The 13703-nt window shown below is 41.1% G+C and overlaps 1 protein-coding gene across 2 annotated transcripts in view; it reads right to left on the bottom strand.

The window, feature by feature from the left end:
• The window catches only part of UQCC1 (ubiquinol-cytochrome c reductase complex assembly factor 1), a 51200-nt gene that overhangs the window by 11487 nt on the left and 26010 nt on the right, over positions 1–13703 (bottom strand). For both annotated transcript variants that reach the window (XM_086622900.1, XM_086622899.1), the window contains one exon: positions 13430–13538. In XM_086622900.1, coding sequence (XP_086479026.1) covers positions 13430–13538 — 109 coding nt within the window. The remainder of the gene's footprint in view (positions 1–13429; positions 13539–13703) is intronic.

Genomic DNA, 13703 nt, shown 5'->3' with positions numbered 1-13703 from the left:
CTCTCCTCTCCATTTTACTGGACTGGGAGAGCTGCGTGGGTTTAGTTGCCGGATCGGCCTAACCCACGACAATTTGGAAACTCTGCCATGCAGGTAAATGCAGAGCAGATCACAGTACAATCCTAACTGTATTAAATATATGGGGGCTTATTCCGAACTTTTTTCCTGCGGTACGTGGCTGGCAGAGCTATTGACAACCCCTCAAGAGAAGGATCAGGGAAAAGAGGGCAGATTGCTGTGCTCTCTGTCTAGTTGTGCTGATTCTCTGGAAGGGTGAGCAGTTGTAGAGGGTTTTTCCTTTAATGCCTCTTTAAAAAACTTAAAAAGCCTAAAACTGATCATGAACATGGTTCTGAACACACCAGAATCAAGAAATCAGTCTGATAAACTGAAAGGAAGTTACACAATCAAGTTTAGAAACGCACTGGAAATGACAGTAGTAAAGGCACATAAATTATTAAGGTAGAGATCCTGTAAAACTCCACCTCTTTACTAAGACAAACCTCAGTAACTGTCAGAAAGAGTCACACACAACAAACATGGCACTGGATCAGACCAAGGGTCCGCTAACATGGTATCTTGCCTTCAACAGTAGCCAGATACACCGAGAAAAGTAAAAAGACTACAAGCTGATACATGCTTCTTCCAAGTACTCTCCCAAACACTTTCAGCTCAGGACAATTCTCAAGCCTTGATTTTTGTTTATATAATAACCTTCAAACGGTCTCTATGTCAAGCAACTTGTCCAGTAAACTTTCTGCATCCACACCATGCTTCAGCAAGTAGGACCCTGGTCTACTACCCATGACGAGAATCATCACCTCCTGTTCATTTCTTCTGAAACTGGCTCATTTCATCTGGTAGCCCAGTTTTTTCACTGGATGAGACAGTGAACACACACTGCTCCATCACCTTCTCACGGCACCCAGCATTCTGAGAGTCCATCATACTCCATGTGATATGATTTGCCCACATAAGATAACTCCGTAGAAGTCAAGAGCAAGAAAATCCCTGGGATCATAAAGCATTAAACTAAATGAAACATGTTAGGTAACATTAACCATACAATCATCAAATGGTTTAGACTGGAAGGGACCTTAAAGATTATCTAGTTACAGTCCCCCTGCCAATAATAAATTAAAATAACAATCACAGATAATTATGACCAGTAATATTCAGTGCTGATAAAGGTACTAGTAGTAGGTATTAAAAAAACCAACAGTGTGCACACATTTAGCAGCTACAATTCTGGAAATGGATCTCAAAAAGATTTTGTGGAGAAACCTCCAGAAAATTTCAGTTCAACAATTCAATAGTGAAGAAAGACAAGTAAATTTTAGGAATTAGTATGAGAGGAATACAGAACAAAAGAATCCCACTCTCCCATAAATCCATAGTGTGCCTACATATAAAACGCTGCCCATATTTATTACCTTTTCATCTCAGAACAGATGTAAAAGAAATAGAAAACTCACAGAAAAGAGTTCAGTCATTAGACATATGAGGAAACACTAGTTATATTCAGGAAGAAACGAGCGGGAAGATGACTAAGAGGTAAAATCATGAGTGGTATCGAGCAGGTAAACAAGGAATTACTTGTTCGCTGTTTCCTATAAAAAAAAGATGTAGAAAAGAAGCTGATGAAATGACCAAATAACACTAAAAATAAAGTAAAAGTGCTTTCTCATGCCAGACAATTAAAGTGGCAGAAGCCATTGCCACAGGACATTAAAGAGCAAAAAATACAAAAAAAAAGGGGTAAAAAAATCAAACGACACATTCATAGAGGATTTCTGTCAGTAGACACTAAACATGATGCTCCCCGTACAACTCTCGTACTACTCGTTAGTGAACGCCGAGAATACACCGAAGAAATACTGACACACAGGTCTGTTTCTTATACTTTTCCTCGAGTATCTCTGGTCATTGCTGGAAATAGTACACTGGATCTTCATCTGACAGAAGAAGAACAACTTCTGAGTATGTTTAGTTCTGTTCATTTTTTGCTGATCTTTGCAGATACTGACCGGTATCTCTCCTGTCTGGGTATCTCTTCCTGCCCTGACTTGCAGCAAGACACCACAGCTCATTCGACCATCCCAGATACCATCATCAGGTCACTTTGATGACTTGATAGGAATTTCACCTGAAATAAGCTAGTGCTATTAAAAAAAAAATTGCTACCTTTACCATAGCTTTTAGAAGCCTCATGGGAAGAGGCTACAATTTTATGTAGAAATAATAAGAAGAATGATCCTGCTCATATCAAATAGATCATCCTCCCCTAGGGGAAAAAAAAATAAGAAAACCCCCCACATTCTTTCTCCAAGAATTTGGGACCAGAAAAAGTTTCTACTGGATGGGAACAGCAAATCACCCATCTCCTCTCCAAGAAAGCAAGCCACATCTCCTCTCCTAAAAAACTCCTTTAAAAAGTAGCTTATTTCACTTCAAAATGGGGTGACAATTGCTAGAATCCATACAATTAGTAAGCAATTAACAAGCCTAATCCTTGATGCCAACACCTAGTACCGCTACAACCTTTATCCAGTGATTGAAGCCAGGACAAATGCAAATACTCACTTCCAAATTCATTTCTAGCAGACTGGCTTATTTGTGTTTGCTCCATCAGACTTCCCTCTATTTCCTAGCACAGCCCTGTTCATACGTGACCTGTTTGACATTCGCCCATCAGTTCCACATTTGGGTAAAATTCTAATTTGAAGTCACATTGCTTTCACCTTCTACCAATATTCTGCACCTTCTGGTTTCAATCATAAGCTGAGAAAAACCCGATTTCCCCAAGCACTCCTCCTCCCCAGGGCTTCAAACACACGCATGCCACAGAATAGTTAACAGCTAAATATTTTCTTGCCAATATTTTAAGAGTGCAGAAGGTTCCAAATTGCTGGTAAAATAAACAATGCCAGACTGTGAAAACTCCTGCCTGCCATATACTCTGATGTTAACAAGAGTTTCTTTATTACTGTAACCTTTCAGAAGCGAACAAAAATTATTTCTCTACCCTAGTTCTGCCCTCAAGTAAAAGGCAAAGGAGGAAAGTGAACCATGAAAAAGCTGCATGGTAAGATACTGTGCCTTTTCCATCTCACTTCTGTGTTTCATGCAGACTTGATGCTGCTGTGAATAAATAAACTTTCAGAAGATCCTAAAAGCACGGGCAAGGTTTTTAAGAAGCCAAAAATTTCCTTACACACCATTTCCTGAGTAACACGGATTAAACCTACATATGGGCCATCTCCCCTCTTGCAAGTACATAATAAACCAGGAAAAACAAAAGGGTGAGTTTAGGATGCTCTCAATGAGACACATTATTTTCAAGCTCCTCGGTACATAGCTCTGTCCTTTGGGGCTTTAGCCACGGACTTCCATCGATTACAGGGTCTCTGCCATCCCTCACTTTTAAAAAACAAAGTCTTCAAACAATATCTACAGAGAGAAGGCATCGCTAGCACTTTTAGCACAAATGAAACCAATGTCTAAATAGTTCAGGCGACACTCCCTAAACCCACCGGTCAGTCACAGGCCTGCCAGCCTTCTGCCACCTACCAAATATATCTGGAGTTATGGAATCCAAGCCCAGCTCATCAGAAAACCAATTCAGATCAGTGTTGCTCGTTTCACATATACCCATCCTGCATTGACCCCGTCTTCCATCCATGATACCCGCACCACTGGCCGAATCTCCCTTTGTGTGTGCAGTCATTCTTGTGCCCACAGTGCCATCTAACTTGAAAACCAACACGGTGTATGGTTTGCTAGCAACAAATAGAGATCTCTAAGATCAGATAACACTGATATTTCGGTCAAATCTTTTAACCTTTTTGCATTATTTCCTGCCCTTTGAATACGGAAACAACAACATTTACATTCTTACAGAAGTGTAATGATAATTACCTATTTAATATCAACAGAGATACAGCAAGTGCTGTGTATGACCAGAAACAGAAGAGGAAAACACAACAACTGAGGACAGACAAGGGAACAGAAAGAATCTATTGAGCTTCTCAAACCAGAATGGAAAGCAGAGAAGCACATTAGTCTGCCTACACGTGTACAAAAGTATCATATGCCATTGCTTATACTAAAGCAGTAAAAGAAATCAAAGAAGCAAGCAAGTATGAAAGCGAGCACTGGAATTATTTAATGTATTACATTTGTACTTCCTGATCATTATCATTTCTTCTACTGTGGGAGTTGTTAGCAAAAGCAGTTGAAAATAAGGGCTTCATCCAGCTGCCAGTTTTATAAACAGATAAAACGGGCCAGAAAAGCCAGAAAATGAAGTAACAAAATAAACTGAACTCCAACAGGAAAATACACACATTTGCAACCCACTTACCTAGCCAGGCTGCAAGGCACTGTACTATGTGCACTGCAAACATGAAAACATTGTGTCTGCAGCAGAATTTAAGACTGGCCTTTGAAGGAGTTTGACAATTAACATGGCACAGAGCTGCTTGCAGGAGAAGCTGACCCAGACTGCCAGCGCGGGCAGACTGCCAACCCACTCCCCCAGGACATACTACAGGGTACAAAAGCAAAAAAACCCACTAGTGGAGACAGTCAGGAGATGTAAAGCCATAGTGAGCAACAAGCCAGAGAGATGATCCTTGTGGCAGTTTTCGGAAGACACACGAGTGATGTCTAGGTCAGAGAGAGAAAAAGATGAGGCATGAGGATACTAGCAGAGGAAAGCACTGAGAATGGCAAATATGCAACTGGGATTTAGGATGGGAAAGCAAGTGTTCAGATAAAGAAATGAAGGAACTGAAGGAGAAAAGAAAGACCTGGAGTTGAAAGAAGCAAAGTCATGAAGACACTTCAACGTACAAGGGTGGGTTTGAAGCAAGCACTCAAGAGGACAGATCCAGAGCTTCCATCGTGGACCTCTTCAACAGGAGGTTGTTGGACGAACATCTGGAATAAAGGCAGCGTGTAACCACTGAATCAGTGAAGCAGCATGCCAGGGGTGGAGAGCAGGCACGACGGGCACTGATGGTTGTAAAACGATTAGCTGAACATGAAGGAATACAAGGGAAGGGAGAGAGGTGATGGTGCCAGTCGGTCTGACATACAGAAAAGGGTCCTCCAAGGAAACAAAGAGAATTAACAGGAGGTAAGAACAGGTAGAGAGATGAACTGGTATCTCTATAGGATACGGAGTAGGAAGGGAGATGGCTGTGACATACTGGAAGAGGGGAAATTAAAAGGGAATCAGATACAAGCTCCAGTGAATTCGGGCATCAGGGTAACAAAAAGGACCAAGGACAAGGAGGGGAAAAAAGCTATTCAGAATGGGTGCAATGAATTCAGATCTTAAGTAATTGCTTATATACTGCAGGTAAATGCCAAAATTAGGCATACCTGAAAACAGTAACACAAGCAGTGTACCACAGGGCAAAACAACCACTGGGGAAGTAAACTTTCACTGCACCTGAGAAAACGAAAGCGTCAAGCAAGGAAGGCAGCCCAGAGAACAGGACCACGGTCTTCTAACAGGATAGCAGGACTGAGAGAGAAGAGGACTAATTACCACAGTTGTATAAGCTTGATGAAGATCCTATTAGCCTGAGTGCATTGGCTGTCACAGAGAAACCAGAAAATAATTTCTCTTGCACGCTGTGCCTCTTTCTCTCCTGGAAGCAATCACTGCAGTCCCTAAAGCTGTACTCATGTTTTGCTTTCGGAAACAAAGCAATAAAACAAAGTTACTAATCCATCCCCCAAATAAACGTTAGAGAAGAGATCCCAAGTACTGAGCAGACCCCACTTGTGCTATCTGTGCCCCGTGAAGACAAGTCCAGAGTCTGTGCAAAACACAGCCCTTCAACACGCCTTGGTTTAGCCAGAATGAGCATTTGGAAGCTGGATCCGTACGGAAAACCAACCAACCTCTCCTTGTCAGCAGCAGTTACCAAACACCATCTGGTATCTGCAACTGGAGCCTCCTGATAGAGGAGGAAGGGAACAGCCAGAGACACTACAGAAGGTGGCAACTGGTGAGCTGGGAGAGCCAACGGCAGCTGCACACTGTTTTAATCGAGGCCACAACACGTGGGTGCTGCTGAGTCTGCCAGAGACCCGAAAAGCAGTTGCGCGAGGGGAAGGGAACGAGCAGCCTCTCAAACCCCTGCACCGTATCAAAACCTTAACTGATGCTTATGTTACTGTCTTTCAAGGCAGGCAGGCACCAAAAACATCAGGAAAAGTTAAGCTGCTCATTCCTGAAGAGGAAGCAGAAGATATCAGTGACATTCTACCAACAGCAAAAAGCACGAGCAAAAATAGGATTAAGATGTATTGGGAACAACATAGAATCTCTCCATGGTTTGTTTGGTTACTCTGGTTTTACAAGAGACATTGTTCTTGCTATTTTTCCATATTTACGAAGGAGCCTAGAAGTTAATTTGTGTTTTCACTGCAGCAGCTTAGTGTTGGTAAAAAAGAATTCCAACTACAACATGAGATACCTTGCTCCCAAGAGTCTCCAAAGGCTTAGCCAAGCAGAGCAGCTGATCTCAGTTGAGGAATTCTGGGGCAAACTCCAAAAGGACAGGCAGCTCATAATCTCAATGTCCAAAATACATTTATAAAATACATAACAGTATGTTACTTAACCCTGCATTGACCACAGGCAAATCACAAAGTGGATGGTGAGCGATGCACGGAGCGCTGGCAGGAGCCAGGCAACAGTGACACCACAGCTGCTACCCGTTCTGCTGAGCCTGGAGGCTGCAGCAGGTTCCATAAAGATCATTTTCCCACTTCCACCATCATCTCTACATTGTCAAAATAAAAATAATGCAGTCGTGGCGAGCAGTAATGTCACTGCTCAACATTTGAATTTTGGCAACTACACCGCGTTCTGGAGAGTTTGAGGAACACGGGGCAGCACTTAACACCTACAAGCACTACATGGTAAAATCAGTTTTGGCATGTGAGTCCCACTGGTGCAGAACATGGGGAACAATGGGAAAGGTATTTCTAGAAAAGGTGCTATAAGGCAGCTTCCAGCATGGTTCTTGCAGGCACCAGAGAGAGGCACAGAACAGGCCAAGGACACTGACCTTACAGTAACAGGATCCAACACATCTGGGAAATTTAAATTGATTTTTTTATGCCAGACTCTACAGAAAACAGAGGCAGGCCAGTTGAAAAGAACCCAAACCTATATTATACCTTGATTTCAACACCAGGTATCTTTGGCATGCCCCAAACATGCCTGTATTTCAGACAGCCAGGTGTGTTGGTTCCACGGGCGCTGGTTCTAGAACAACTACGTTAAAAACAACAGGAGAAAGATCCTTATTTCAAAACTCCATGACCTGGTACAGCTAAATTTGCATCATCATCTATACTGTTTGTTCCAGACCTCATCACGGTTGAGATATTTTCAAGGTAACATTCCATACACATACATTTCCCTGCATATTTAAGCTGTTAGGATTTCCAGAATTAATTTGCTGAACTTAGTATGGAACAGCACCTGGTATTATTATTATTCATTTATGAAATGACAAAATACTGGAAATTTCTGTGAACTTTCGAGCTCTCCGAGAAAGGATCAAGGGTTGATGAACTGTTTCTTTTGTGATGTTCTTAAAACACTATGTTCAGTTAAAACATAGCATACAATGCCTGGTATTCTGTTAAACAAAAAAAGCACAAAAAACACACACAGGAATTCTGTATCTCACTACCTCGGCAAGTTTGTTGTTTTTTTGGTTTTTTTTTTAAAAGGGAACACTAGAAACTAGTAAGATTTTATATATTATATTTGCTAAATAGTAATTAAAAAACTCATAACATTTTTCTCCTTAAAATGTCCTAGTAAAGTTACACATTTCAAAATACACATAGACCATTTGAAACGAAAACTTTCCCTCTTTATAGGTTTTTAAAAGCCTTTTTCAACTGTACTAAACACTATCCTCTATCTCATATCTCAACCCATTTCCTCAAACAAAATCACTACTTAGAATATTTCGCTTCAGCACATTTCCTCCATCTCACCTCCCTCCTCCACTGCACCGCCAGAACACTGCACACACCTTCCTTCTGCCCCAGCTCTGCCCCTGTCCTACCACGATAATGTAGTTCCCGTTCTGTGCATCCCAAATTGGCTCCAGGACTTCCCATGGGATTTTAGAGACAGGCCTGAAAAGGACCCCCTGAGTATTTGAGTTCAGTCGCTTCCCACTGTAGGGAAATCAACAATAGTTCTATTCATACAAAAATCAAGTTCTATTTTAAAATTCTATGGATTTTACCCCCTGTCTTTTCTTCATCTAAATCTTACTCGTCTCGCTCTGACCATGATTTCTGAGTCCAGTTAGAAGCGCCAGACGTTTCGTCCTCCACAGACAGAATAACTTAAACTGCATCAAGTTTAGGAAGTTTTGTAGCTACTGTAAGGTAAAACAGCATTTTTAATCATCTCAAGTCTTCTAATTGCGAAAAGAGCATCGAGACAGAAGACGGCGTTCAAGTTCACAGAGCTAAATTCTGCTCTCGGTTACCCTGATGTGAACCACGTTATTGATTCCGACGGCGCCGCTTCAGATGTACACCAGTGTAACTGGGAGCAAATTATGGGTCACCGTGTACAAACAGCTCGAGCTAAAAGTATAACAAAGACTGCATTGTGCTGTGCACAGCAAGCCAATAAACGAGCTCAAAAGACACCTAGATGTGTTCCTGGAAAAAAAAAGGGGGCAGGGGTCTAAGTGGTCTGGTGGGAAAACAGGAAAGTGAGATTAAGATAAATCAAAACAGGTTTGGCACGCTGGGCCTGACAGCCCCTCCTATTCTTATCTCTTTGGCAGCTTTTAGAACATATATGGTTATAAAATCAATTGTTACTTTGCACTGAAATACACTTACTCATTTCAGAAGCAGAATGCCACCACAACACACAAGACTAATGCTGTTAAAATGTTTTGGTGGGGTTTTTTTTTAAGAGGGGGGGGGCGGGGGGGAGGAATGTCTGTCTTTCTTTTTAGCCTCATATCCATTGTCTGATTATCAGCCGAAATCCCCATGCCAGGAAACTGCAGCATCGTCGAGTCCTTCTGATCAATTCTGCAGCTTCACCCAAGGGTACTGAAACACACTTAAACTTGTAACAACTGCTTTTATGTACACGCAGTTACTAAAATACACCGCTCAGGTCAGTGAGGGCAATATTCAGGTGGCTAAAGAAGACAAAGAGCAGCAATTTCTAGTACTCACTGAATCCCCTGAATCCCCCTCACAAACTGATGAGGCAGCTGCCAGTTTGCACAACACAAACCTAGTCCCTGTAAGGCACGAGGAGGAGACCTCTGGCAGAGCAGGATCGAAAGGAAGCCTTCTACCCAGCCTAATGTTACTATTAACACTTTGGGCCATTGCATCAAGCCAATTTTTCTGTTTGTTTTTAAAATTTGATAGAAATGTCACTAGTGGAAAAATTAAGTAAAGAGCACTGGTTAGCCACAGAACTGGACACACCTGGCTGCAAACCCACCAAAAGAAACTGACTTCATTAGGACTCGGGACAGCAGAGTAAAATTTATATCTGAAATATGCCTGCTCCAGTAGAATTTGCTGAGGCCACAGGCTCTCTGTGTGTTTTTACAGCTGTGTCAAGTTTTGGTTTCTGACTCTTGCCGACATTCAGGAGTGCTGAAGGAGCTCAGGCTAACAGGTCCCAAAACTTTGTAGCTGAGATTTAGATCTCAGCAATTTTAACAACCAGGTTTTGAAATAATACAAACTCCATTTGGAGTTGGAGCTGATGTAAATTAGTAGTTAAAATGCCTTACATTCTATCACTTTCGGCTCCAGTGAACTTGTATATTTAAGAGCAGATGGTATATTTTAATAAACCATCAATATCAATTCAGGAATATAGTATCCATTTTCAAGTGTTGGAATCGTTGCTGGATATGGAAATGAGCTGAAGAACTGCAGCTTCGTCTGTCAACAAGCTAAATTAATTGCATCCAACTAGCAACTTCATACAGGTGCTCTGTCACTTATACCACACGTACCAATCGGAGTTGAATATTGATCTTTGATACCCTGCATGAGAGAAAAAGCAGGGAATGGAATTTCCTAACCTCCTAGAAGGTAAGCCGATGGTAACTTAGTGCCCTAAAGGTATTCAGTAAAGTTTCTTTTCATTTAACTTCTGAGAAAGGCTCAGATTCTGAAATTGTAATGCAGCAACAAGGAACATTAATGTCACCTTCTTTTTATCTAATATTCTTATGTTGATATATTTAACTATCTTCCCTTGGAGGTAGAATATATACTGATTGCAGGACTAAATTATTGGAAAATAAATAGCTGTTATACGTATTCCTCAGTCAGCTCACAAACCCTTTGTCATTACCTCAGCTTCATTTTAAAAGAACCATTAGGGATAAATACATCCAGACCAGTAAGTAGAATCTAACACCCAGGGTAACTGCCCTTTATTTATTTACCACTTAAAACTCCTTGCAATTGCTAAAGCTGAGATGTGAGAAAGAGTTCTATCAGGGTACATCTATGTGAAGGGGAGGAAAGTAAGTGAAGAAGAGTGGAAAAGTATGGAAGATAGAGGAACTGCCCATGCAGGGGCACGGGTGAAGTGGTATATTATGTGCTATGACTAGCACCGAGGAAGGAAAATAAAGCAATGACAAGGAGCAAGGGAGCAGCTGACCTCTTCAGACATCCAGTGCATTAAATTCTTTTCATCTAACACAATAAATACTACGAGAAGAGACTAAAAAGTTCATTCATCTTGACAATATAACGACTGAAAGATTAGGAATAATTAAAAGATGGAAAAAACCCCACATCACGATAAGATTATGAAAGCCCTATGCCTTCACAAACATTATGGGGAAGAGAACCGTCCTAATTTCCAAGTTTACAATCTAGGAGAGCTCACTATGCTTTCTTACACGCCCTTAGTGCCTGGTCTGGTTAGCTGTTACCTCAAGAGTTCACGTTCTCTCACAAGGAGTCTCATTAAAATCAATGGGCCTCTGTGCAGCAAAACTATATTAAATATACACACAGATGTAACTGTTTCTGAGATCAAGCCTTTAAATGTGTACATACTTCATTTAAGCATCAACTATTGCCACATAAAAGGTATGTTAACACTAGGTTACAGTCAAAAGTAGATTGCAGGAATCATACCATTGCAAACTAAGCATGCTCATTACTACATTGCATGATCATTATTACAAAGACTGCGAAATTTAAATTCAAGGAGAAACTGAAAAGATGCCTAACCTGCCAAGGCAGAGAATGAATGACACTCAAAAACTTAACATCTCCTTAGAGTTGCATCACACAGCAACTATACCATTATCATACGCACATATTAACTTTTGAGGCTCCAGACTGGATGAAAAAATAAGGACACTGGGGTTTTTTTACACTTTGGGAAATCCTGGGGAGCAATGGAATAGTTCAGTTTGCAGAAATGGAAACCCTGTGCCTTCCTTTACAAAGAACTGACTGTAAGCACTATCTTTTTTTCCCTTAGAGTTTACAAAAAAAAAAATCTCCATACAGGTCTAACTTGAACCATGCTTCACTTTTGAGTTCTGCATGCTCGTAAGCACGCTTTGCTTCTCTTGGCTGTTTCCTGCTGCTTCCAGACCTGCAAGGAAAACTACAAGATGGCATTTGAGGTTAGTTCATATAAGGCAAAATTAGGGTCAAAAGGACAGAGAAATAATATTTTGTTCCAAAGCCGGGTTCTCCCTGTACTAACATGGAATCAAAAGATCCCTGAAGAGATTTTGGGGGGCTTTCGGAGACGGAGTGTTTGGCTGGGGTAGGGTTGGGGTTTTTTCTGCTTTTCAAGAGGAGCAGCCTTAAATTTACACCCAGAATGAAGACCTGAGCTGTGCCCAGTTCCTACAGAAGGCAGAATCAACCACGGATATAACACGGCAGGTATCAGATAAGGACAAAAATGTGTAAGCTATTTCATTCCATCTTTTTCTCTGGTACTATCATCTAATTTGTCTAGGCTCACTCCCACTGCTGTATGGCAGCTGACCAGGAAAGTGGAGATTCCCATATTGGAATTTATGTAAGTCCATTAATGTAGCAAGAAATTTTAAGATGCCTGAATTTAGATTTAATCCAGAGACGACTAAGAGGATGACTTGTCTTTAAAAGCGAGCTGCAACATCGTAAAACTACGAAATTCCCAACAGAAATTGGGGGAAAAAGCTATTGCTGATGGAATAACTGAAGTTACACCAGAATCAGCACCTTCTAAAACCACATACAAAATAAAAGATCAGAGAGAAGCTTATTGAATTACTAATGTGATTGCGTATCAAGTCCCAAACCACTGGTTAATTCCTTTGTTTGTCACCAGTGGGAATACCCCAGCAGCCTCTCCTTTGCTTATCTGGCTGACAGCTAAGACCTGACGATACGTCATTATCGCGATATGAAAACTGTCACTTCTCTAACAGCCTAATTTATTTTAATCACAAACAAACCTCTATTCATAACTGAGCAATTCTTTTCTTTTTCCAAAACATAAGAGATCTTTCCCAGTCTTATTCTCCCACGAGAAGCACTCTGAACATAGGCATCCTCAAGTGTACCAGGTCTCCTGTCACCACTGTGATACTGGGGTTATGGAAACTCTCTCTTACTTCCACTGCTTCTGCACTGCCTTCTCTGGAGACTATCACCAACACAAGGCTGGAGAAATGCACTTACAGACTTTAAGGCCAGACATTACCATTACAACTAACTAGCACAACCTTCCTCAGAATAGGCCAAAGATCCAACCTTGTTCTTCCTTCTAACTTGCAAACGAACTATCCTTGGAGCTACTCTCTCCTTACGACGTTTCCTTTGTGATAAAGACTAGTTATACTAAGAAACCAAAATGAAAAATGAACTAATGACTGGTTATAGTCATGTTCAGGAGCTTAACATAAACACCTTGCCCCTTAAATTTCCTTTTTCTCACGATCCTAGATACAGAGAAAACTCAAAGCTCTGCTGGAATTACTGAAGTTGCATTTACATATTTGACACTAGTCATAAATCTCCCTCCCTCAGCTGCTTATTCCTATCCACAAACGCCCATTCTGTTATAACAGCATCCGTTTCTGCAATCCCATGGCAAACCACGTGGAAAATTAATTACTTTCACACAAATCAGTATCTCCATTCAGGCCATGGTGCAGTTTCAGAAACAAGATCAGTGGCTCAATACAACAGGCATAGAGCTGTGGGAACAAATGGTCCGGAGCAAGGCTACATGCACCAGCTTAAGCTAATAAACAAGCAGCTACAGGTTGATTCTTAGGCACTCTTCTAAAATATGCAAAGCTACAAAAGCATTGAAAGATGTGTACCATCAAGACGACCAGAGATGACTTACCCCCATCACCTTACCACGCTGTTCAACATCCTCCCACATGCAGTGAACGATATAGCGACACATGTATTTTCCTGTGCGACCCTCCTGCTTCATTCGTACCAGACACATCCTGCAAGAACACAAACAACAAATTCACAGCTTCTAGTTTTCCTTCAAATCTAAAAAGTAAATTAAATCTATTTCAGCTCATTTAAGATTCTCCTTACAGTATGTGTTTTTGTGATCAGGAAAAAAAAACACACAAAGATTTTTCTGGTTTTGTTTGTTTTCTTTT

The sequence above is a fragment of the Tauraco erythrolophus genome, chromosome 18, assembly GCF_009769465.1.
Source record: "Tauraco erythrolophus isolate bTauEry1 chromosome 18, bTauEry1.pri, whole genome shotgun sequence".
Classification (NCBI taxonomy): Eukaryota; Metazoa; Chordata; class Aves; order Musophagiformes; family Musophagidae; genus Tauraco; species Tauraco erythrolophus.
The sequence above is the reverse complement of the archived record's forward strand: the minus strand, read 5'-3'. Positions and strand labels throughout refer to the sequence as shown.